At 40.3% G+C, this 25,736-nt stretch overlaps 1 protein-coding gene across 1 annotated transcript; it reads left to right on the forward strand.

The window, feature by feature from the left end:
• The first annotated feature begins 17 nt into the window (after nt 1-17).
• ZBTB49 (zinc finger and BTB domain containing 49) lies at nt 18-24,511 on the forward strand. Its single transcript, XM_065405792.1, has 8 exons — nt 18-74; nt 3,183-3,355; nt 5,827-6,932; nt 14,365-14,411; nt 20,079-20,152; nt 21,185-21,267; nt 21,358-21,519; nt 23,838-24,511. Exons 2-8 carry the CDS (start codon nt 3,204-3,206, stop codon nt 24,509-24,511), a joined length of 2,298 nt encoding a protein of 765 aa, XP_065261864.1. The 5' UTR covers nt 18-74; nt 3,183-3,203.
• Nucleotides 24,512-25,736: the final 1,225 nt, after the last annotated feature.

The following is a 25,736-nucleotide window of genomic DNA, read 5'->3' on the forward strand; positions in this document are numbered from 1 at the left end:
AGGGTAGTGGCCCGATCGGGATCAAGCCGGCATGGGGCGGCCGCGGTGATGGAGGAGAGAAGGCGCCGGAGCCGGTAGGAAGGTTGGGAGGGAGGAGACCTTAGAGCGGCCCCCTAGGGAAAGGAGCAGATCCCCGTCCTCCAGTGCTGGGAGCCCTGCTCCGGTACCGGGGCCAGGCCCCGCCCCGCCCTTCAGGGTCAGTGATTCGGCAGTTAGCACCTGGAGTCTGCCTCTGCCCATACCCGTCAACGCTGGAGCAGCGTCCCCCCTGCCCCTGTGTTATACCTGTAGCTGGGGGCAATATTGGGGTCAATATAACCCGTCCCGCACCCTCCAATATTGCGCCAGCCCCCGACGTTATATCTGTAAATGGGGCTGACGGTATTATGACCCCTATGTATTCCCTTTCTCACTCCCCAATATTAAACCAGCCCCACATATCTGTAACTAGGGCTGACCTGGGGATTAGTATAACCACTGTATGTTCCCTCCTCCGTCCCTAACATTACACCAGTCCCTCACGTTATATCCGTAACTAGGGCTGACTTGGGGGTATATAGCATAGAATCATAGATTATTAGGGTTGGAAGGGACCTCAGGAGATCATCTAGTCCAACCCCCTGCTCAAAGCAGGATCAATCCCCAACTAAATCCCCAAATGGCCCCCTCAAGGATTGAACTCACAACCCTGGGTTTAGCAGGCCAATACTCAAACCACTGAGCTGTCCCCCCCCCATGTGTATATATTGTTCTCAGTCTAATGTTGGTGGGCAAACTTCTTCCACGTTATACATGTGGTGAGGGCTAATGTGGAGCTTAGTATAACCCAGGGGTCGGCAACCTTTCAGAAGTGGTGTGCCGAGTCTTTATTTATTCTCTCTAATTTAAGGTTTCGCGTTCCAGTATTACATTTTAATGTTTTTAGAAGGTCTCTTTCTCTAAGTCTATAATATATAACTAAACTATTGTTGTATGTAAAGTAAATAAGGTTTTAAAAATGTTTAAGAAGCTTCATTTAAAATTAAATTAAAATGCAGAGCCCCCCAGACTGGTGGCCAGGACCTGGGCAGTGTGAGTGCCCCTGAAAATCAGCTCGCGTGCTGCCTTCGGCACGTGTGCCATAGGTTGCCTACCCCTGGTATAACCCCTGCGTGTCCCCCCCCCTCCACCCTTCAACATTAGACCACACCCACCACACTCATGTTAGCCCAGTAAGTAGGGTTAACCTGGGGGTTAGCACAACCAGCACTGCATATCTCTCTACCCCACTCACTAACATTAGACAAGTGACATCTTTCCCCTTATAGTATACTTGTAGCTAGGGGTAATGTTGGGGTTAGCATAAACCTTGTATATCCTCCTCCCCACACCCACTAGCATTAGATGAGACCCGCCCTCACTTCTACACACTCATGTTAACCCTGTAGCTAGTGCTAAAGTGGGAATTCACATAATGATAGTGACCCTCTTACATTCCTTATCTGCTAACATTGGAGCAAACCTTTTCCCTGTCTGCCTTCCCCTGTGTTACACCTGAGGTTGTTTTCTTCCACGTTCAGACTTCATGGAGACTTTTAATGAACATTTAAAAGAAAAATAAAGAGCCTAGTGTGCTGCTGAAATTATTCCTGATAAGGCAGTGGCTTGCAGCACCTTTGGATTCCCTTCCCCCAGGGGAGTGAGGCACTTGCGCTTACTGTCCTTAAAACACACACACACACCAAGGTCACAGATTGCTTTAATAAACTATAAAATCCTTTGGAGCAGGGAGAGGTTTTAAGAACTATTATAGGCTTAAGGGGTTTTCAGTGAACCATTTGTAAGTTTTAGTGACTTGGTGAATCTCTGATAGGAATTTTAACAAAAGGTGCAATGAAATAATACCTCTTAATATCACAGGGGTGGCCAAACCGCATCTCTTTTACAGTTAAAGTGCTGCAGGCTTCAGCCCCCTGGAGCACACCTGCTGGGGCTGGAGGCTTCAGAAGGAGCGGGACTGAAGCCCTGAGCCCTGGGAGGTGCTTCCCATGGGGCTGAAGCTCTGACACCCCCCTTCCCCGCAGGGCAGAAGACACTAGCCCCACCACTCCGCTGCAGGGCTGTAGCCCTGAGCCCCAGCAGGCATGCCCATCTCTCAAACTTCTGAAGATTATTGTATGTGGCTCGGAGGGTCAGTAAGTTTGGCCATCCCTGTAATAGCAGATGAGAAGCTGCATATAATTAGGATGCATTAAAAGGAGACATGTCAAAAAGGTCCCAGGATGGTGCCCTGTAGTAGTCCTGAGAATGTGATGGATAACTAATTTAATTGTAGGATGTGACGCATATGCAAATTTCTTTTGGTGGGTGACCCAATTAATTTTCACTGCTAGATCCAGTAGTGAAGAGAAGCCCCTAAAAGATTGGATTCTTTCTCCTCTCCTACTTTTAAAGGATGTGAAAGGGGGAGATTCCCTCTCCTTTCCCGTGGGCAAAAATTAAGTTAAAGCATAGATTATATACAGTTGTTCATTTGGGAACAAATGTTAGATGTTTTCTGTTCCAGGTCACTCTCGTGAACAGCTTGAAGAGACTTTAAATATGATGTAAACTTTTTTCCCAGTACAAATGAGAGTCCTGAATTTCTCTAATGCTGTTATATTTTACTTCTCTGAGAACTATAAGTGAAATGTGCTCAATGCTCTAGCAATGAGCATGATATAAATATAAATATGTTTGGTCTTTCCAGGATTTTCTATTCTGTGTTTAGAGAATTAAGAAACTGAGTTTTTCCAATATAAAATGCCAACTTGCTGTTAAGTTTGTGGATGTTCTGTGTTCTGCTTGCTAAAGCCTAATACATATTTAAGTGAATAAGGAAAATGTATGGTTACAAAGTTCAGTTTATTTGCGGCATCTCCATTACTAGATGTTTGTGCAAAATCTCATTGTAATAGAAAATATTGACTTTAATAAAACTTTCTGTGTCTGTACTGCTAAAGCCATTAATCACCAAAGGTTTTTTCATTTATCTTTAAATGGCCCAAATATATTAGACATCTACATTAGCTCTGTTTCCCTTGCGAGGTAGGGAAAATAGTAGCAATACATTAATTTTTAATATCATTTTAAATTTGTTCTGCAAATACAATATTTAATTTAAAACTTAATTCCAAGAGTATTTTTATCTTATTGTATTGTAGGTAATCAACTGGTATTCTAGCATGGACACTGTTGCTAGCCATAGTTGTCATCTTCTCCAGCAGCTACATGAACAGCGCATTCAAGGCCTTCTCTGTGACTGCATGTTGGTAGTAAAAGGCGTCTGCTTCAAAGCACATAAAAATGTATTAGCTGCTTTCAGTCAGTATTTCAGGTATGTGGTTGGGAAAATATTTTTATTGAATAAACAGGATACTATATAACTGATGTCTTAATCTCTGAGGAGAGAATTTTTATGCTAGTTACAAAGTAGTAATGCCTAATCACAGGCTGGAATTAAAAATTATGGGGACCTTGGATCACTTGTCCAGAGATAATCTATATCTCACATTTGGTCTAATTAGAAAATATGGTCTGCCTAATTTATTTTGTAATTGTACATATTTAGCCAGTAAGCTCTTTGAGATCCTCTCTTCATTACATACTTAAAGTGCCTAGCACAGTGGGGCCCCAGTCTCTGGTTAGAGCTGTTGCCAATACTGCAGTACAAATAAATAGTAATAGTAATGCACACTCCTTCATAAGAACGGCCATACTGGGTCAGACCAAAGGTCCATCTAGCCCACTATCCTGTCTTCCGACAGTGGCCAATGCCACGTGCCCCAGAGGGAATGAACAGGTAATCATCAAGTGATCCATTCCCTGTCGCTCATTCCCAGCTTCTGGCAAACAGAGGCTAGGGACACATCCCTGCCCATCCTGGCAAATAGCCACTCATGAACCTATCCTTCATGAATTTATCTAGTTCTTCTTTGAACCCTGTTATAGTTTTGGCCTTCACAATATCCTCTGGCAAAGATTTCCACAGGTTGATTGTGCGTTGTGTGAAGAAATACTTCCTTTTGTTTGTTTTAAACCTGCTGCCTATTAATTTCATTTGGTGACCCCTAGTTCTTGTGTTAGGAGAAGGAGTAAATAACGCTTCCTTATTTACTTTCTCCACACCAGTCATGATTTTATAGACCTCAATCATATCCCTCCTTAGTCATCTCTTTACCAAGCTGAAAAGTCCCAGTCTTATTAATCTCTCGTCATACGGAAGCCGTTCCATACCCCTAATCATTTTTGTTGCCCTTTTCCAATTCCAATGTATCTTTTTTTGAGATGGGGCGACCACATCTGCATGCAGTATTCAAGATGTGGGCATACCGTGGATTTATATAGAGGCAATATATTTTCTGTCTTATTATCTGTCCCTTTCTTAATGATTCCCAACATTCCGTTTGCTTTTTTTGACTGCCACTGCACACTGAGTGGATGTTTTCAGAGAACTATCCACAGTGACTCCAAGATCTCTTTCTTGAGTGGTAACAGCTACTTTACACCTTCCAAAGTGCAATATGGGTTTGCAATATGGTGAGCAGAGCCGGGTGAGAGATTTAATGAGTCAGACAACCAGATCATCCCCTTTTGCTGCTTGGTGCTTAAAAGGAAACTGAGCAGGAGGACAGTTTTCTTCTTTTAGCTTTTCTGAATCTGTATCTGGAACAGAGTCACACACTGAAATCTCTTGATGTGCTAGTCAGTGCATCTGAAACTTTTTAAAGTGTGTCAGTAGCACTTGCAGCAAGCAGCATCCTACTATTCACTTGTATTGGGATGCTGGGCAACAAAATTGTCCTTGCCTGTCAGTGAATAGTTTTGTTTTTTTTAACTCTGTTTCTTCTTGCACCATCTCTAAAGCGTGTGCTACCAATAATATATATATAAGGAAGTTTATAGTGACTTTATGAGGGGAGAAGGTAGTTTATAGTGACTTTATGAGGGGAAGGAAAATTGACATTCAAATGCTTCTCCACCTGTTATAGTGTCGTAAGCACTGTCAATAATAAACTGTAATTTGGACTCATGCCCAAAGATTTTTGGCCATCAAGTTTGAATTTAAGGGAGTTAGGTGCCCAATTGCTTTAGGATCCTTTCAACATCCTAGCCCAAATAAAATAAAAACAGAATTACAGTAGGCTTCGGTAGTATGCATATAAAGTGTTTTTATTCTATGGATATGGCCACAGCTTGAAAATTTTACCAGCCACTTAAACCTACTTGTTAGGCAGAGCTCTAAGAAGGATGAGCCCCAGTCAGGTTCACTGGCAGAGCCTGAAGGAAAGGCTTAGTTGCTGGAAGGGGGAGCACCTTGATTTTTCTGAACTGTGGGGTCCCATCTTTATTTTCATTTTGATTAGCTAAATGTAGAGCTTCCTTTCTCGGTCCCCATTCTATTTGCCAGGAGGGAAGGGGAAGCCCCCTTCTCAATCTATCCGCTTCTGCACAAACAGTCCACTAACACAACATTAAGGTTGATATTTACAGCACGTAAGATAGGAAATTACAAGTGTAGGGTGAGATTTTCAAAAGCATTCAGCGGTGGCATAGCTGCTTCTGTTGATGTCAACAGTAAAACTCCCATTTGCTTCAAAGGAAGCAGAGTTAGGCTAATTATGAGCAGTTTCAAAAGTCTTATCAGTAAGTACCAGAGCAACTGTGTCTCAGCCGCATACTGCATATCGAGTTATTGATTCACATTGGGTTAGGATATTGTGTTTGATAGATATTTTGTAAAAAAGCTCTTCAGACTAGCAGTGTATGTGCTTGTATATTATAAAGGGTTATGCTTTATTTCATCAGGACCCTGTTTCAGAATTCTCCAGGCCAGAAGAATGATGTCTTTCACTTGGACATTAAAAATGTAGGTGGCATAGGCCAGATCTTGGACTTCATGTACACGTCACACCTTGATCTTAGCCAGGACAATGTACAAGCTATGTTGGATATTGCACAATGTCTGCAAGTGCAAAATGTGCTGAACATTTGCCACACTTTTTTAAAATCCTCCACAGCTGTAGAGTCTCCTGCCAGCATGCCTTGCAATAGTGTGTTCTCCTTGCAAAGTACTTTGGCTACAGAGACTAACTGTGTGAATGAAAGTTACGGTACTAACTTAGTGCATGAATGCTCATCAGATGCACAAGCGAGTAAAGTGTTGGATGACCACCATTCCCACGGATCACAATCTATTAATCTTCATACTTCCTCCGGTGATGTACAGAAACAGACACAAGACTCCTTAGATGGTAATTGCACAGAGCTCCCATTTAAACAGCCAAATTACTATTATAAACTGCGCAACTTTTATAGCAAGCAGTTCTACAAGCAGAATGCATGTTCCAACCATGAGAGAATAACAGAACAGTCCTTTGCTTTCAATACATCTACTGAACTAAGTACGGTAGAGAGCAATTCTTGTACTGTCAATCAATCTGAATGTATTTTGGAATCCTCTGACCACTTACCCTCCAACTTTCTGGTTCAATCCTTGAATGATTCTGCTCCAGACCAAGATTTGGAAAGCACATCCTTGCAGCCTACCAAACAGATGCGGTTGAAAAAGGCAATACACCTTAAAAAACTGAATTTTCTAAGATCACAGAAGTCTGCAGAACAATTGTCTGAACCTAAGAGAGATGTCAAAAGTATAACAAGGGTAATTGAATCTGTAAATGAAAGTACCATGGAGATGATAAATATTAATGCTGTTGAAGGAAAAGAAACTGAAGATCTTGTGAGTTCAGAGAGTTTTGAACAAACTATTGAAATGGAAAGATCTCAAGGTCCTTCAGAACAAGATGAGCAATCACAGATTCTTCAGTCACAGAGGCAATATACTTGTGAATTATGTGGAAAGGCTTTTAAACATCCAAGCAATTTGGAGCTCCATAAAAGGTCTCATACAGGTACAATTATTTACTGCTTGCAGACCAAATATTTAATAATGAGATAAAAAGGAAAATGACATCCAGGCCAACTCATGGTTCAAAGACAGTTGTTACATAGGGATTCACTTTCAAAAATGTACTTTCTGTGGCAAGTGATGTAAGGAAAAGGACAGTTACAGGAATATATTAAGTGAATAGAGAAAAGCTTTTAGGTTTAATTTATTCTCCTTTCTCTCAACTAAATTTTCTAAGGTTTTCTTCAAAAGCACACTTTGTAATATTTAAATGTAAATGTCATATTTTTTCTCACTTTTAAAGGAGACACCTTTTGCGCTCAATACCAGAGTGTATAACCCCCACCAAAGCATAGATGTATGGAAAAAAGTCAGTACAAATGGATGTGGGTGAGGGAAAACTTGTAGTTAAATAATCTGTAAATTCCAACAGACTTACCTTTTTCTGTAGTATTTCACACTGAATTGAGACCATTGTAAATCATATGAGGTAGGAAATTTTCCTCTGCTTTGCACAGTGCCAAACGCACTGTGGTAGATAGTTATAGTGTTTATCAAGATTTCTAGTGATACTGTGGTCCTAGTGGACATATGTACTTTGTAAAGAAAATGAGAGAGTTTGAATAATTTGACTGTACACTTCTAAAATTCATTCAGATAATTTCATTTTAAAATCGAGCAGAGTGATTTCTAAAAACAGAAAACACAGCTTAGTATTTGTCACAGTGAAAAATAAACCCACTCTAACTTTTTAACTCATCACTCTAAATGTTTAATGTCCCCAACAAATAAAGTTGTAGAATGACAGTAAATTCATTCAAAAAACCTTTTATAAAACTATAGCTTAGCTCAGTGGTCTCCAACCTTTTTATGCCCAAGATCACTTTTTGAATTTAACAGCAACCCAGGATCTGCCTCTCCCCTTCCCTGAAGCCCCGCCCCACTCACTCCATCCCCCTCTCTCCTATCGCTTGCTCACCCTCACTCACTTTCACCAGGCTAGGGCAGGGGGTTGGGGTCCGAGAGGGACCGAGGGGTTCGCAGTGTGGGAGGGGGCTCCGGGCTGAGCCTGGGGCAGGGGGTTGGGGTGCAGGAAGGGGTCAGGGGTGCAAGCTCTGGGAGGGAGTTTGGATGCAGGAGTGAGCTCCAGGCTGGGGCAGAGTGTTGGGGTGCAGGAGAGGGTGCAGGATGTGTGCTCGAGGGGGGAGTATGGGTGCAGGAGGGGGCTCTGGGCTGGAGCAGAGTGTTGTGGTGCAGGAGGGGGTATGGGATGCTGGCTCTGGGAGGGGGGTCAGGCCTGGGGCAGGGGGTTGGGGGGCAGGAGGCAGTATGGGGTGCTGGCTCTGGGAGGGGGCTCAGGGCTGGGGTGCTGGCTCCGGGACGGGGGGCACTTATCTTGGGCAGCTCCCAGTCAATGGCACAGCAGGACTAAGGCAGGCTCCCTGCCTGCCCCAGCCCTACTCAGGCACATCGGCACCTCCACCCCATCACGAGCCAAGACACCCTCCCACATCCACACACCAGAAGGGGCCAATGCACCTCTGCGGCCCATGGGGGAGGCACGTGGCTCTGCGTGCTGCCCCGCTCTGCATGGACTGCCCCCGCAGTTCCCCATTCCCGGCCAATTGGAGCTGCGGGGCTGGTGCTTGCAGGCAGGAGCAGTGTGTGGAGACCCCTGCTCCCTCCACCCCCCTGCTGCAGGGGCATGGATCGACCAGTCGATTGCTATCGACGGGTTGGTGGCCACTGGCTTAGCTATTCAAGCAATACCATTAATTTCCATCATTTACCATGGTGTCTTTCGTGGGGACTAAGCTAATGGATGTTTTCTGCCCCTCCTTTTCCTTTATATTCCAATGACATAATATACAAATGCATAAGGGTTCATCTCACCAAATAAAATATCATCTGACAAGTGAATATGCATTTTCTGCGCAAAAGTCAAAGAGAATGTGGCCCTTGTTTTAACATGCATTCATTTCTTTTCTAAATCATGGTCTTTAGTAATGGGAATTTAGATTTCCATAAATTGTTAGTGAGCAGCCTTTCCAGAAGCAAGAAATTTGAACTTTCTCCATCATAGGGTCTCCTCCAAAAGGTCTCATTCAGTATTTGTGAGGTTTTCTGGATGTTCATGTTACAACTCGCACATCAGTATTTTTTTTAAATGATGTTGCCCAAGGACTAGATTTTAATTCTTTATAGGTTTCTCTGGGCAGAAAAAATACATTGCATACCAATCTACTAAACCACTTTAAATTGTTTGTGGAAAAATGTATATTGTAAATTCAGCACTCCATATCATATACACCTCTACCCCGATATAACGCGACCCGATATAACATGAATTCGGATATAACGCAGTAAAGCAGCGCTCCGGGGGGGGGCGGGGCTGCGCACTCCGGTGGATCAAAGCAAGTTTGATATAACGCAGTTTCACCTATAACGTAGTAAGATTTTTTTGGCTCCCGAGGACAGCATTATATCGGGGTAGAGGTGTACTGTTATTTATTCAGCGAGACCTATGCTCTTTATAGAGCAAACAAAACATGATCTCTGGTTGACATCTTACAATTTCATTTTGGACACAATGCAGTGAGGAACACTGAACAGGGGGAGATCCAAGGAGGACAGGGTTGCAATAATAAGTTTACATGGTTATTTAGATTCATTATGTGCAATCTTTATGGTGCTACTGGCCCACTCCTGTTTGAAATCCATGTATTCACACACAATCCAACTCCAGTCAGGCTAGTCTATACTGTTTTTAACTACAAGGTTTGAGCTGCACACATCTTCAGCTTGACTATATAAAATGTAATAAGACCGATCCCATTAGGCTTTCTGTTCTTGTGTTGCTGTCCTGCACACTGCTAATTCATGAGTGGGACTTGAAGTTGTGCACAGGAATTCCATGTTTTCAGAAACCTTGCTTCTCCAATTCTTGTTTTTAAAAATAACCCAAGAAACTAATACAACAGCGAATAGCAGAATTGTGCTTATGCTTCCATGTAATAGTCTTCTGGAGACTGTTGTATTTTCGTAGTCAATTCAAATAGCTACTGGGTGGGATGGCATCATCTGACTTGTGCAGCATTCTCCTGTTATGTAATTTTAAAAAGAGGGAGAGGAGGTGGGAAGTACATCATGTAATTCTTCAATGCTGTGTCCCATTTAACTGTTAATGGAGTGGAATGGGGTGCTGGGTATGGGATATAGCAGCACAGGAATAGGAAATTGAGACAGACAAAGCAAGGACATGTGGGTAGCCAAAGCAGTAGGAGGATACTAAACAGAAGGCAAAGGAAGAGGGCACTCACCAGGGTGTGGAGGGAAGAGAATTTGATACTTTCTGTTTGCTTGCCCTATTAAGTATATTCCTATGTCGTGTGTATTCTATGACTCAATCTACTTAGTGGTGTGAATTCTGTTGAACATACTACACCTGTGCTCCATGTAATGGGTTGCTTCCTATTTGTTTGTGTGTACAACTCAGGGCGTTAGGTTTTGGTACATTAATCTACAAATCCCTCTATAGTCTGGGTATCTAGGGAGAGAGGTAGTTTCTTAGTGCCCTCCTGACAACCAAGGTCAGATACAGCAACTCTGCTAACAATCAGTGTAGCTTTTTGGGTGTTAGAAGCAGGGTATTCAAAGTGATCGGAAGATTTGCTTGTACTTAACTGGACATCAATTCCCTTGAAACTACCAGTCTGTGAGCCACCCAAACAATCTCTTCAGGGCTCTCCCAGCCCTTACTTTGCCTTGTAGGTTTATGGTAGGTGCACCCCAATCCCCAAATCCACTTGAAGCATTCCCCTGCAGTGTCCAGCTCTTAACCATTTGACACTCACGGAAATTACCAGGTAAGCTACCCCCTAAGGAACAGTGCACGTATCAGGTTGTTTGATTCAACTGCAGATCAGCTCAAATATAACATCACAACGCTGAGATATAGTTATAATGAAAATAATAAGTTTATTATCAAAGCGTAAGATTTAAGAGCTAGTGAGTAAGGATAACAAATGGAAACAGAATGGTTACATATAAAACAAAAAGTATAACTTTTTTGCTTCCTAGAGTCTAAACTTTCAACAGGCTAATACTCTTGTCTAACATAGTTAATCTCACTCTAAGCAAGCTCACAGCATCTCCAACCAACTTAGTTAGGATTTCCCTTTAATAAATGCAAAACATGCTGTCCTTTTAACTTCCTCTGTGAAGGACAAAAAGGGTCCTTTTGCCTTCTATATCCCCAATATGCATTATTTTGTCCCCAGAGTCAGGATGACCCCTGTGGTTCATTCCCTGATGCACTGGCTCCATGTTGCATTCACATCCTCATGTTGATGTGGTATGCAAATGGGCTTCCATTGTGTTGGTGTACAGTGCTTATTTTACATGTGAACCAAGGCAGATGAGTGAACATACATCCTTTGTCTGATCAAAATCTGCTTGTCAACCCTGCTTTGACTCAGACTTTAAAATATATTTTCTTGTGTGTGTGTCCTCCATACATATGTCTCTCAACAATTATGAAGATCAGTATGACATAAGCTTTTATTAGATACCTCACTTGACCCTCTTTGGATAAATACTATGAAATCAGTTTGTTGGATGTAGTGAGTTTGTCAGGCCTGTCCTGGGCTATTGCTACAGAACAGTGAACCCTTTGCCAGTTGCCACTGAGGGGTTCTCAGGGTCACAGACAATATGATTGATGTTCTGCAAAATTAGGGAAGTGATAGACAAGGTTAACAGACTATTTTTCCACTTTAGTAATGGTTCAGAAACCAGGTATAGGGTAAAAGTTTCAAAAGTGCCTTAGTACTCTGACTTTCAATGAGTCTTCGGTTCCCTGGTACCGAAGGGCTGGACCTTTAAAGATGTTTAGGTGCTTAGCGGGATTTTCAAAAGTGACAAGATGACTAACTCCCATTGAAATCAGTGGAAGTTAGGTTCCTGGGCACTTCTGAAAATCCCAGAAAGGGTGAGATTCACAAAAGGACTTGGGTGACTAACTGCCACTTTAGTTGCTTGAATCCCAGAATCAGGCCTCACTGGGACTTTCAAACCCCTGCCCAGTTGCCACCTAAAGCTGAGGCGCCTAAACTTGCTCAGTGCCTAATTTTGTCTATTAAAAGTTTCATAGGCACCTGTGTTTATGCTTTTGAGCATGTGTGCTACTGCCTCACTCCAGGCATTTGGATGCCTGAGCCCCATGGCTAGTCTCAAACCAATGGAAGATAGGCATTCATCCCCCGGATTCGCCTGCAGAGTCCAATCTGCTAAATGTGCTCAGAACTCACCTACTAGATCGGGACTCTATAGGTGAGCTTACACAAAACAGCCATGTGGTGGAGGGAGGACCTCCCTCATAATTTTTAGCCCAGTGATTAGGGTATTCACTGGAGGGTGAGACCCCCCCCCCCCCCCCGGTTCAGGTCCCCCCCCACACACACACCTGAGGGGGAGAAGGAATTTAAATGGGGATCTATTACTTCTCAGGTCTATGGGATATTCTGATATGTGGCTGCCTCAAGCTCTCTTGCTGAAACTGTTCCACTGTGTAAAAATAATTTTAAAAAGTCATTGGCACAGGGGGACTGGATCCTGGGTCTCACAGGTGAATGCTGTAACCACTAAGATACATAGTCATATTCATTCTCTCTTTCCCCTATTTTCCCCCTTTCCCTCAATGATGCTTTCATTATTTATCCACAATGGAACAGGTTCAACAGTTGAAACTGAGGGGGCTGTATATCAGAATATCCTGTAGCCTAGTGGTTATGGCACTGACCTGAAAGGTGGCAGAACTCTGTTCAAATCCCTTCTCTTCCTCAGGTGGAGGAGGGGACTTGAAGCAGGCTCTCCTACATCCCAGGTGAGTACTCTGTCCACTGAGCTAAAAATAATGAGGGATGTGGTCCTCCCCTCTCTGAGCTTCTTGCTAAAACATTATAAGCACCTAATCCCAAGAGAGGGTTTGCAGCTGAGAATCCCAAGTAAAGGGAAGAGCTTCCCAGCTAGGGTGACCAGACAGCAAATGTGAAAAATCGGGACGGGGTGGGGGGTAATAGGAGCCTATATAAGAAAAAGACCCCAAAATCGGGACTGTCCCTATAAAATCGGGACATCTGGTCACCCTATTCCCAGCAGCCCAGTCTTAGGTGCCTATTTCTGTGAGACTGGCAGGGTTTAGCACACACTCCTCTTGCCATCTCCCATTGGCTAGCTTGGGGGAGGAGCTGCCTAGCGTTCTGCCTATTGTGAATCCCATTCTGAGGCACTGATCTCCATTCATTGTATAGAGAGCCTAGTCACCTAACCCAGGCTTTGTGAATCACAGTGATTTTCTAGGCACCTAAAAGTGTAGCCTTAAATGCTTATGTCCATCTTTAGGCAGCTAAATATCTTTAATAATCTGGCCCATGTCACTTTGAAAATGGGATTTAGGCTCCTAAATCATGGATGCAGTCTTGAAAATTACCCATAATCTAAAATTAGGAAACCCATTAAAAGGGGGAACTGTGCAAGAACTGTTTAGTGGCTAAATGTCCTTAGGGAATAGGTGGAAAAGAGTATACATTGATTCAAACTGATAACTAGGATTCTGGACTAGAAAACAGAAGAATGTGGCTAAATATCAGTATAATATCAAAAAGTATAGTGTATTGGGCAAATTTCCCTATTTGTCAAGTTTCTTACACAAAAAAATATCGAGAGAGACTGAAATACCAGTTTATACCTGGTTGAGAAATATCAAAACTCTTTATTGACCAAAATGCTCAAGTTAGTTGTCAGATCCTATTATAAAGGATAACTAAGTATGAAGGGTTAGATGGCAAAAGTAAAGGCAGTTAAATACAGTTTATTTTTAGTGAGAAGTCACTAGCTGTAGTTTGCTTCCAGGGTCTCTGACCAATCAGAGCTGATACGTCAAGTGAACAGAATCTTGTAAAGGGAGAGTAAAAGACCTCACACTCAATATCTCTGTGAATTATTAGCTTCAGGCTATAGGTCAGGGTGGTTTTGCGCACGTGTGTGTGTGTAAAAGTGTAAAACTGATGTGCTCTTTTTAATTTTGTCTTAATTTGACAGTGTTACCACATTTCCTTCAAGCATTTATAATTCTCATTCTCACCCCTATCCTGCAAGGAAGAAAGTGTAACCGTTAAGAATGTTTCTATTCCTGTCCATTTTTTGCTAGTATTTGTTCGTGAAATATAAATTATATTTCAAAGAGATTCTCCTTTAAGAGGTAAATGACAGAAACACAATACCTATTTAATTTTCTCTTTAAATTACTTTGGTAAGTAATTTTGGCTTTAAGTTGTATCTAAATTATATCTTTTAGAGGGAAGTATACCCATTTAAAACATTTGTATTCTGTTGAAACTATTAGATATGCTATGTTCTGTCTTTTCTCCTTTTAGGTGAGAAACCTTTTGAATGTAACATTTGTGGGAAACACTTCTCACAGGTGGGAATATTTTATTTTATGATACTTACAGTTAAACTAAATGCATCCGTGTTTTGATTCTAAAAGTAAACTTAGTTCTGTTTGCGGTGATATAAATGACATGGCCTTGACCAATGTTATAATCCTAAATTTAGGATTTAGCCACCTGTGGTGGCTTTTGAAAATACAAATTACAGTTTCCTAGATTTCTTAAAGATGTTTTCTGTCTTTTTTCTTTTACTTTTATGTAGCAGTTCTATCACCTCTCCCTCAATCTGTCTTTAATTTTCATCTTTTTTTTCTCAGCAATTGGGTTCTGAGTTATGCAGATTTTTTTTAAAAAGTCCTCCGCATATTTAAAATCTAGTGTACATTCACTACCAAATTATAACAACGTGGGGCCTAAAATATATATGTATCTCATCTAGGAATACAATTTGAGTGGAAGAACAGTGGAGTCAGTCTTGCATACTATTATTTTTACATATTCTAAAGCAGTGGTTCTCAACCTATTTACCATCGTGGGCCACACATGTAGCCCACAATATGTTATGTGGGCTGCATCCAGTACTACCTGTTTGGGCCTGAGGATGTCAAACGGGCTTCAGCTCTGTGTTGATTGGGCCACAGGTTGAGAACCACTGCTCTAAAGCAAATACCTCTTAGTCAGATATGTAATTTGTTGCATACCCTGTAGTCTTCCTATACATGCTTCCAAAACGTAGCAATGCAGACCTCTCGAGAGGTCCAAATACGAAACATTGATTAGCTGATAATTGCATAAATACAATCAGTCTAATTTCTTTTTAACTGAAATTCAGATGGTTCCAAAGCCTGACACGATAATCCAGTTTAAATTTACTTAGGAAATAAAAGTCAGATTTTTTTTCCTGATACTCTGGCCCTGAATTTTAGCTGCGCCTCAACTTGACCTCTAATATTTAAATTGCAAAGTTGCAGGTACTGTTAAATTCACTTGCATTTGCACACATCAGGCACCTAACTACTTGACTTACAGGTACAATCAGGTAGGCTGTTAAAAGGATGCAGTTCGTTTTGTCCCTAAAACTGCATCAGCAATATTGGAGACCACTTCTGAAAATTTAGGACTCCACCTTTTCATTGTAATTTATTATCTGTACTCACAGTCTTACTGTATTCCATCTTTTATTTGGTCATAAGATGCCCTGTATTTATATCAGAATACTTATACTTTACAAGAGAGGGGTGAGCGGGAGGGGGGAAAGAGAGAGAAACAGTCAAGTGCATGTTTTATACGGGGATAGATTTAATAATTGAAGTGTGAGGTCCGGCCCTATATTCAGTGTTCAGTTGTGCTTGTCCAGTCATTTTGGACAGCTTTGAGTACATATTAGCCATAGAAAACACGTTGTTGTTTTTTTGTTGAAGACTGAAATTCTAAGTATCAGAAGGGGTATAACCATTAAAAGTAGCTAGGTATAGCCTAGGTGCAAGAACGTATTGCTGCCCTTCATGTGGATGAGAATAAGAAAAGGTTGGTTTATTTGACCATAAAACATTTCTTGCTTCGGGCAAGTGTAGTAGTATTTTGCAAGGCTGATTTAAGTTATTGAAGGGGGATTTGTGGGAGGGGAGAGGAAACAGTACAGTATGTATCACAGCTATGACAAACTTAAGACTTTTTCATGTAACAGACTTTGTTTTTAATGAATTCTTTTAATTTTCTATCTGTTAATAAAAGGTACTGCAAACTGTAATTTCTCATTTTAACGACTCTTAAACAGTTTTCCTCCCCTATCTTAATCTCCTGAAGGTGCTGATAGACGAATTATAATACAGGGTATGCATGTTTGCAAAATATAAGGTCCACAATGCAATCCAATTGCTACAACTAGTTTCCTGTTTATAAAGTGGAATTTACCTCCCTCCCTATTCTTTCCTTATGTTAGTGTTGTGACTTACAAAAGCAGTGTTTAAAATTCTGTTGTTCTTGGCTTAATGTACTGATGAATATTGGCAAATGAAGGGTGAAATAGTGAAATTCCAAGTATCAGTCCTCTTACCATATCTCTCTCCTCTCTCCATTCTGCAAATACAATACCACAACCACATGTTGTAAGACTCCACCTACCAAGAAGTAAGGCGTAAAGAAAATTGACTTCTTCCTTTATAATGACTAGTTCCTCCCACTTTCCTCTGTTTTCTTTGCTGTCACAGCCTATAAGCATGGGAGACTACAGCACTGTTCTCTCTAGCCTTCATCTGCTGTGCTTTTGGGCCCAGTCTTGCATCTGTCCAGTGCATGGACTCCCATTGATGTCGATGGCAGTTCCAAGTGCATAGCGGATGCTGGATTAGTATTGGTTTTTGTACTTAGAAATAAATGGAAGATTAAAGTAGTAAAAATTGAGACTGGATATAGGAAGAAGATGAGCAAAAGGAACCTACTTTACACTAACCTTGACTTTTGAAGAGAAGAAAGGGCCCCTTTGCCTCTCAGCATGTGTCTTTCCCTCACTACAGTATACCAGCTGTTTTCCTGCATGATTTTTTGCCACACCTCTTCTCTGCAATCAAGGATAATGTTGCAGGTCTCTTATGTACCTTTTTCGGCAGCGTCTCTTTCAGGACATTTTGTGTGAGTGCCTGCTCCTTAAGACATGCCACTTGAGCCTGAGATTGTTTTGGTCACAAAGATTTGTAAAAGGATCAAATCAATGGTCCTTTTCTTCTTCTGAGTTAATGTGTGAAATCCAACCAGGATCAGTCAGGCTTAGAAATCCAATCCCACTATCTTTAATATCTCTCCCTTTCACTGAAATGCCCATCCTCAGCCTATCCATCATCTTCCTAGCCAGTCAATGTGATTCCTTTGCAGAGTTAAAGCCCAGGGATCAGGCCAAAGGTGATAGGACAACGATATACAGTAGAACCTCAGAGTTATGGACACCTCGGAAATGGAGGTTGTTTGTAACTCTGAACAAAACGTTATGGTTCTTTCAAAAGTTTACAACTGACCATTCACTTAATACAGCTCTGAAACTTTGGTATGCAGAAAGAAAATGCTGCTTTTAACCATCTTAATTTAAATGAAACAAACACAGAAACAGTTTCCTTACCTTGTAAAATCTTTTTTTAAACTTTCCCTTTACTTTTTTTAGTAGTTTACATTTAATACAGTACTGTACTGTATTTGCTTTTCTTTTCTTTTCTTTTTTTTGGGGGGGGTCTCTGCTGCTGCCTGATTGTGTACTTCCGGTTCCAAATGAAGTGTGTGGTTGACCGGTCTGTTCATAACTCTGGTGTTCTACTGTACTTCTATCCTCCTCTTCCAGGCTTCAAGTTAACACTGTAAGAAAGGTATCAGAACTGCTAATAATAAGTTCATTGTCCTGGCATCCTTAGGGGATGGGATCAAGGATTATGGATTTATTTGCATAGGGAAATTAACCAGAATAGCTATTCTGCAATAGCTCCCCGTGGAAACTGTTATTCTAGAATAAGAATGTCCAAATGGGAAACTATTCCAGAATAGTCTTAAAGGTGCCACAGGACCCTCTGTTGCTTATTATCCAGAATAGCTATTGCGCTTTAAATTCACACTCTACCTTATCTGAAATGACTTTCAAGTGCAGACAATCCCTATATTCCTGTTTGTTCTGTGGTACAACAGAGACAGAGGTTCTGCCCTTTCTGTGATGTGTGTACTTCAAGCTTCCTAGGTTGTGCCTCTGCATGGAGAATCTCCCTCCTCCCAAACCCCTGTTCTACATGGTCAGGTTATACAAAGGAGAGGCTTAGTCGAGCTGCCCATTGTTCTCAGACCTCCAGAGATCTGCTCATAGACTCTGTGAGTCTCCAGAACACCTGTTCTAGTTCCCTTTCCTGTTATAGATTTCAGCCTTCTGACTCTTTGTCTGAGAGTATAAGGGTCAATCTGATTTCTTTCTGAAAGACTTTGAAATGGTTAAAAGCAAGCTGTTTCAGGGTGCAGTCCAGGGTCATTTTTCATCTGGATTCTTTGCAGTCAGTTTAATCTCTCACTCTTTTCTTTGTTGTTTCATCCCCTGATAGTTCCTTTCACCACCTTTCGTTATATCCATAAACTTTGGTTGTCAAGAGTTGCTATCATTGCCTATGAGGATTTCAAGGAGAGAGTCAGAAGTGTGTCCCTTGTGGTCCGTTTCTCTGATCTTTCCTTATCAAGGGAGGTCACTGAATAAAGGTCATTATCCAGAATCTCTGTACACTTAATAAGAGAGATGTATCTTACCAGGCCGGCTCCAGCATTTCTGCCACCCCAAGCAAAAAAAAAAAAAAAGCCGCGATCGGCGGCGGCAGTTCAGCGGCAGGTCCTTCGCTCCTAGAGGGAGTGAGGGACCTGCCGCCCCCGAATTACCGCAGGTGCTGCCCCTCTCCCTTGGGCGCCCCAAGCACCTGCTTGTTAAGCTGGTGCCTGGAGCCGGCCCTGTATCTTACATTTCCTACTCAAGCTGTATTTAAATAAACCCAAAGCAGTTGCTTTCCTTAACGGTTCTAGAATTGCAAAAAGGCTGCCAAGTGTTAACAAGTGAGCGTGGGATCAAGTAAAACATTCCTGGACAATGTTTGGGACTCCTCCCTCCAACATGTCTATGTCTTGCATATACAGTTGGAGTCTCATTTGATTACCTATTCAGAGCCATCACTGATCTTCGCTACTAAGGCTATGTCTACACTACAGCTACAGCGGCACAGCTATGGCCCTGCAGGTTTGGTGCTGTAGCATTGCAGTGCAGACACTCACTCCAGCATATAAGGGGTTTTTCCATTGCTGTAGTTAATCCATCCCTCCAAAAAGTCTTCTCTTGACCTAATGGTTCTATGCCAGGAGTTAGGTCAGCTTAACTGTGTTGCTCAGGGGTATGAATTTTTTCCACCCCTGGCTGATGTAGTTAGGTCGACCTAAGTTTTAAGTTAAGCCTAGGCCAAAGAGTTATTAGGAAGAAGTGTGCTTCACGCTTCTGGGCTTCTTATCTACCTTGCTTGATATGCCAGCATGACTTTTGCAGGACAGGGGAGAGGGAAGATGTACAAGGAAAAATTACTTACCAGTAATTCATTTTGTTCATAGTCTTCTCCTCTTCCTTATCCTACTTTCTCCTTTTGTTGGGGGTAAATATTTGTGGCTTTTGAAGTACTCAGACTTGAGTACATTATATGTAGATGATGACTGACCATTTTTCTTTGCCTCCTGGTAGGTGAAGTCATACATCATGATGTAGTGGTGTTTTATTTATAGAATAGGGAAGAGAAGGAGACTAAGACAAATCTAATTACTGGTAAGTAATCATCTCCCCATGTCTGTAATCCTGGATGTTGTTCTAGGTTTTTACACTTAATAGGGTCAGTCTTTCAGATGTAGCTTGTTTCCAGATTGTTTGAATCTGGGCTTCTGTTTTCTTTTTTTTAATTTGCTCTTTTTTCTGTTTCACAATTTGCTGTTGTCAATTTATAGGTGCATAGATAGATAGGTGGCTATTAGTGTAGACAACAATATTTTTTGATCAGCATAATACTTCATTCTCCAAATGGTGCATAACCTTAACCATTTTAAAATTAGGAACTGAAAGCCAGCTTCTGGATTCTGTTCTTTACACCTCTTCATCTACAGACACCAACTAGCTAGTGCTGGCCTCTTTAAACCTTTTATTCCCATCTTTTCAGGCAGGTAACCTACAGACTCATTTACGTCGGCACTCTGGTGAAAAACCATATATTTGTGAAATCTGTGGGAAAAGGTTAGTACAATTGTTAATCTCCTATACAGTTAATATGTCAGTGCTTTAAGATTGTATTAATAAAACATTTTCTTAACCCTAATAACAACCCACAGGCCAAGGTTTAGGTAACATGAGTAGACTGTGTTGATTTACACCACCATAGGCTTTTATTGTCTTTTATTGCCCATCACTCTTTGTGCACTTCTGCCTTTATTGGATACTGGTAAATGACAAGATATTAACATTAGGAATTGCTTATTAAAAGCAAGTGCAGAATGATGGGTTAAATTACTTTACTTTATGCAAATGTATTTTTAGTGCCATATATATATATATAAGTTGCCATTTAATAGAAATCCAAATAAGCCCATAAATTAATAGCATGTCTAGTGAGTCTTTATGGTCTTATTTGGATTTCTGTTCATTGGCAACTTTTTAATTAACTAAAAATATCCAATGTCTAATTAAACTATTTAACTTAACACAACTTTTGGAAACTTTGACCCATAAAGTACGCACAGTTCTGTTCTTTTTCCTTTAAAGCTATACATTGTCATGATTTAGACCCAGAATGATTAGGGTTTTGTTAAATTTTACAAAAACTATGATCAATATATAAGTCTTTATTATTTTTATTTGAGTTTTTTAAATATTTCCTTGAAGTCTTTAAAATACAAATATTGCTGCATTCAGCACATGACAGAAAATACACAAACTTGTAACTGGCTTGTCTATTTTTGTTCAAGCTGGGCAAAATACAAAAATTAAAGAAATAGTATTAAAGGCAAAAAATAAATTTGATTGTTAAAAATAGATGTTTGAAATTTAAGGCATTATGTTTGTTTAAAAAATATTTTGAACCTGACAATGTCCCCTTAATAGCATCGAGTGTTAGGAGTTTTTAATATTTCAGACTACAGTCTTCTAACCGTTCTAGAACTTGCTAGGCTGATGAAGCATTCATAACAGCTGCTCCCTATATGATATACAGCTATGGAGAGTAGTAGGTATGTAGAAGCACTTTAACTGAGTTTCCAAATTCTGTTCCAGGTTTGCTGCTTCTGGTGATGTACAGCGTCACATTATTATTCACTCTGGAGAAAAACCTCATTTGTGTGATATCTGTGGCAGAGGTATGCTAGAATTAATTTTTTCTGTCTTTAGGGTTTATGATTGAAATGTGAGTAGTCTTCTTAATCTTAGTGTCTGTTACATTCTTCCAGGGTTTAGTAACTTTAGTAACTTAAAGGAACACAAAAAGACCCATACAGCAGATAAAGTATTCACCTGCGATGAGTGTGGAAAGTCATTTAACATGCAACGGAAGTTAGTAAAGCACAGAATTAGGCACACAGGAGAAAGACCATACAGCTGTTCAGCATGTGGTAAGTAAGGTTTACAATACATACATATTTATTTTTAAAAACTAGTGGAAATTCACCTTATTCACTGAATGACTTGGAAATAGACAAAGTAAAACTGGATTGAAATATCCTTTCCTGGATCTCTTCTATTTGGCATAGCTGATGGTTAAAATAATTTTCAGCTTTGTTTATTACTCATTTACACCATCTCAGACATAGGACTTTAACTTTATTGATGGCACAAATGTTAACTTTTTCAACAAAGTGCCCTGTTATTATCACCTGTGCAGTAGTTATTTTTTCTTTAAGCCTAAAACAGTGCTAGTCTGAGCACAAATGAGATCACAAGTGAATTTTGAATGGAGAATACAGAAAGGAATCTGGAAGAGTGAATGTTGTTTAAAGTGGTGAATCTGTTTCTAGACCTTATAGGCTGGTTTTCAACAGCAATATTGATCGTAGCTGTTTCAGAAGTTTGATTGACTTTCTGCTTATCACCAGGACATGCTCCCTCCAAAAGAAGTATGTTGAAATAGCAGCCTTAATGCTTTTGTCCTAAACATTTGGTTGCAACATTCAAATGAGATCTCACTGAATCCTAGTGAAAGCTGGAAGCAACCTTTAGTCCTTCACTTTCATTTGTAAAGGGAAGGCTCTTTTGAATTATAAAGCATAACTGGGTCAACATCTCATAGCTGAGAATATTAGTTCTCAAATTTTATCGGATGGATCCCACTTCCAGGTGGTCTGCAAAGCTGCTGTCTTTGATAGTGATTTATCTTTGCTTGTGAGTTTACAGAGGTTTTATTGATCATCTAATCTCTCACACCCCAAGAACCTCTCAGCATCCTGCAATGGTATTTAATTATCTGCCTGTGACTATTGTTGCTTTTGGTGTAAGTTCAGTCATGTTCAAATGTTCAAAGAACACCAACATTACAGAGGGATAGCAAACACATAGGATAAAAACACCTAACTGCAGTATGTCTTGGCATGGGGGTCTTGAGGCAACAAGGTGAGTCTTAACTAATGTAAAGCCTTTCACCCAGTCAGAGGAAAGAAACAGAAGATACAAATTAGAGAAAGTGTAAACAAGCAGTTTCTCCCATCACATTAAAATAGGCTTACTTTAAACTTGTCCCTTTTTGATATTGTTCTGATTGTTCTTATAGCCAGTTCATCTGGTTTCCACAGAGATGGTGTGAAATCTAGACTGAGAGCAAAAATGGCCCACCATATGCAAAAATTCAACACCTGCTGACTCAATGATAGTGTAGCATTATTGGCTACGCAGAAAAGCCTGAGCTTTGTAAAAGTAGAGATTAATATAAACAGTTGTATGCAAAAGTGTAATGCCAAAAAAATAAGAATATAGTCAACTGAATGTCTAGTAGATCAATTGCAATTTCCTAAGCTTTCAAATAACATATTTTATTTTCATAGTACCTGTCCACATAAAATACAGCATTAAAACAATCATTAATATGGAAAAACCATGTAAAATCAAATTATACTATTTTGAAGAATGGAAAATCTCAGAATCGCTATGTACAATTAAAATAGCAATTTTAGAAATTAGAAACACCCTTTTTTCCTGGTGCACTATGACATTGGTATCTTTGTCCTAATTAAGTCATTTACTATATTGCTGTCTATAGTTTTATAAGAGTTATTTTACCTCTGGCTTCTGTTTATTCGGAAAATATATAAATACTGCATCTTAAGAAGTTGATAGTTTTTCATGGTACCTGAATGCTCCCAGCAATAATAAAATTGCAACACTGAAAATTATTCTATAGCCAAAATGTGTTTTATGTTTACATTATCCATGCAGCTAAGTTTTTATAACAGTACCTATCCCTGTAGTATCTGAGAATAGCACCTCTGTACTAAGGGAATTATTGTAAGGTGTATTTGAGGTGGTGCAGTTCTTTTATGAAAAATGTATTTTGAAATGTCATCAACATGCCATGTTCCTCAGACTGTTACTGTAGGGATCAAAGGGATTCAGTTCAGCAAAGACAGAGACAAACTGAGAAAAGTGGTTGCTACTAATGCTTGTCACAGCATTCCAGTGCTAGTGGGTATTTCTGATACTATAGACTGAAAACGGAAGGATATGGAAATACAGACGAGCAAGTCGGGTCAAGAAGAAGAAAAGTACAAATAATTGAGTTTTAAAAATAGAAGGAACATGTCTAAGACTGTTCTAGACAGAGAATGTGACACATTAGGAGTTGATCTGTAGTTTTAGCTGTTGATATTCCCTCTAATCAAACATGTTCATGACACTCATATTGAGAGGAACAAAATCTAAAAGTATTACTTCTGTCTCTCAGGAAAATGTTTTGCAGGGTCTGGTGACCTACGCAGACATGTGCGGACTCATACAGGAGAAAAACCCTATACCTGCGAGACCTGTAACAAATGCTTCACTCGTTCTGCTGTTCTGCGGCGGCACAAGAAAATGCACTGTAAGTCCAGTGATGAGGGACCAAATACACTAGAGGAATTTACTCAGGCAATTGAAACTTCTGATCTTGAGAAATCTCAGGGTTCCGACTCGTTTGCCCAAGAAATGTCTGTTACTTTGTTACCAGTATCCGTTAAATTTCCTGTTCGTCCAGCTGGAAATTCAGCTAATGAATTTGATAGTTCTGCAGGATCTTATTGCAAGTTGCGGTCAATGATTCAACACCATGAGTCTACAATCCAACAGAAATTGAGTCTGGATCCCGCTGAACTCCCAAAACCTCAGACACAACAAACTCCTCAGCCACCTTTCACTTACACAGAGGTAGATGTATCACCTGCAGAAGAACCCCTACAATCTGATAATATTTCTATGATTCGTTCATCAATGACAACCTTGGATGGTCATTGTGGTGACCCCCTGGGCAATCGTGCATCTTCTGCTGCATATAGGAGTAATGAAGGACCATTCTTTTCCAGTATGACCCTGTGGGGCTTAGCTATGAAGACCTTGCAGAATGAAAGCGAGTTGGATCAATGAGGGTTCATGTTACCAATTCACAACCTTTTAGGGAAATTGTTTTAATATACCAGACTAAGACCACATATTCCAGCTAGTGCTCACTGTCTCCCATTTAACTGTGCATGCTCTATCCTGCAATGGAACTTGAGTTGTTCCAAGGCCCAGTTTCATTATTAAAGTGCACAAAGGTGAATAGAGAGAGTGTGTAAGCAAAACCAGTACTGAGGTTTGTTAGGGTAAGGTGTGGGAAAAGAATAGTGTTCCAATCACAAGAGGCTGAAGTACCAATAATGGAATGCTTATCAGTAAGATCATTGGTTTACATGACTTCATATATTTAAGTAATGTGACATATTAAAACTGATTGTCAAATACTGTACAATATTTGTCAGTAGTGCAAAGTAATTGTATATCTAGAAACTTTATTTTTACAATAAAAGCCTTTTCTAGTATTTTATAAACTATTTTGCACAGAAGTTTTATCTGCAGAATGTAGATCAAAGTAAAGAAATGCTAATTTAATTTGAATAAAGGGAAGTTATTTTACGTAACATCTTAATTGTTCAGTGTGTTGCATCTTTACTAATTCAGAAAAGTGCAATGAAAATTGTTGGTAGCTATTTCAACAGTATAATTCCATTTATTCCAGATGGCTCTTGCACTGTTGCTAAAGGTACTATTAAGACAAGCAGAGCTGCACTACAGAACGTGGTCAGTCCACCAACAGACTGTCATGTTTGTTGGTAAATTAATGGAAAATGTTGGCAAATTATTGGGATTAATGTACTCGAAGGAGGTTGTCCAGAGGCATTAGTGTTTGGCTGGTGGTTTTCATTTTCAGTATCTCTTTGGTCCTGCCTCACAGACTGGGTTGCTGCAGTCAAACAAGTGTTACAGGCCAAGCAAGTTTACAAACCATTTAAGTGTGTTTTCAGGCTTTGTGCCAAAACGTCTTTACAGATATTAAAGTCTTTGAAATTTAAATGACTTCCACTAATCTTGTTTCTTTTGAAGTTTTTTTGGTGTCTGGAGAATCTTATAAACTAGAGGGCATACTGTTGATTCTTTATAAGGAGCTTCTGGATTTGTGCATGGGACGATAGCTCTCAGCACTGATGTCCCCTAGCCAATGTGATAACCTTGCTTCTTGTTAGGCTTTTGTACCACACTTGTGTGGAAAATATTTAGATATTTCCATTTAAGACTGCATCATTTTGACACAGCACCACATGTCAAACCAGAA

This window comes from Emys orbicularis, chromosome 5 (assembly GCF_028017835.1).
Source record: "Emys orbicularis isolate rEmyOrb1 chromosome 5, rEmyOrb1.hap1, whole genome shotgun sequence".
Taxonomy (NCBI): Eukaryota; Metazoa; Chordata; order Testudines; family Emydidae; genus Emys; species Emys orbicularis.

Coding starts and splice junctions, on each gene's coding strand:
- ZBTB49 (XM_065405792.1), top strand. CDS start 3,204: ATGGACACTGTTGCTAGCCATAGTTGTCATCTTCTCCAGCAGCTACAT. Junction 3,356..5,826: donor GCTTTCAGTCAGTATTTCAG/GTATGTGGTTGG, acceptor TTATTTCATCAG/GACCCTGTTTCAGAATTCTC. Junction 21,268..21,357: donor GTGTGATATCTGTGGCAGAG/GTATGCTAGAAT, acceptor ACATTCTTCCAG/GGTTTAGTAACTTTAGTAAC.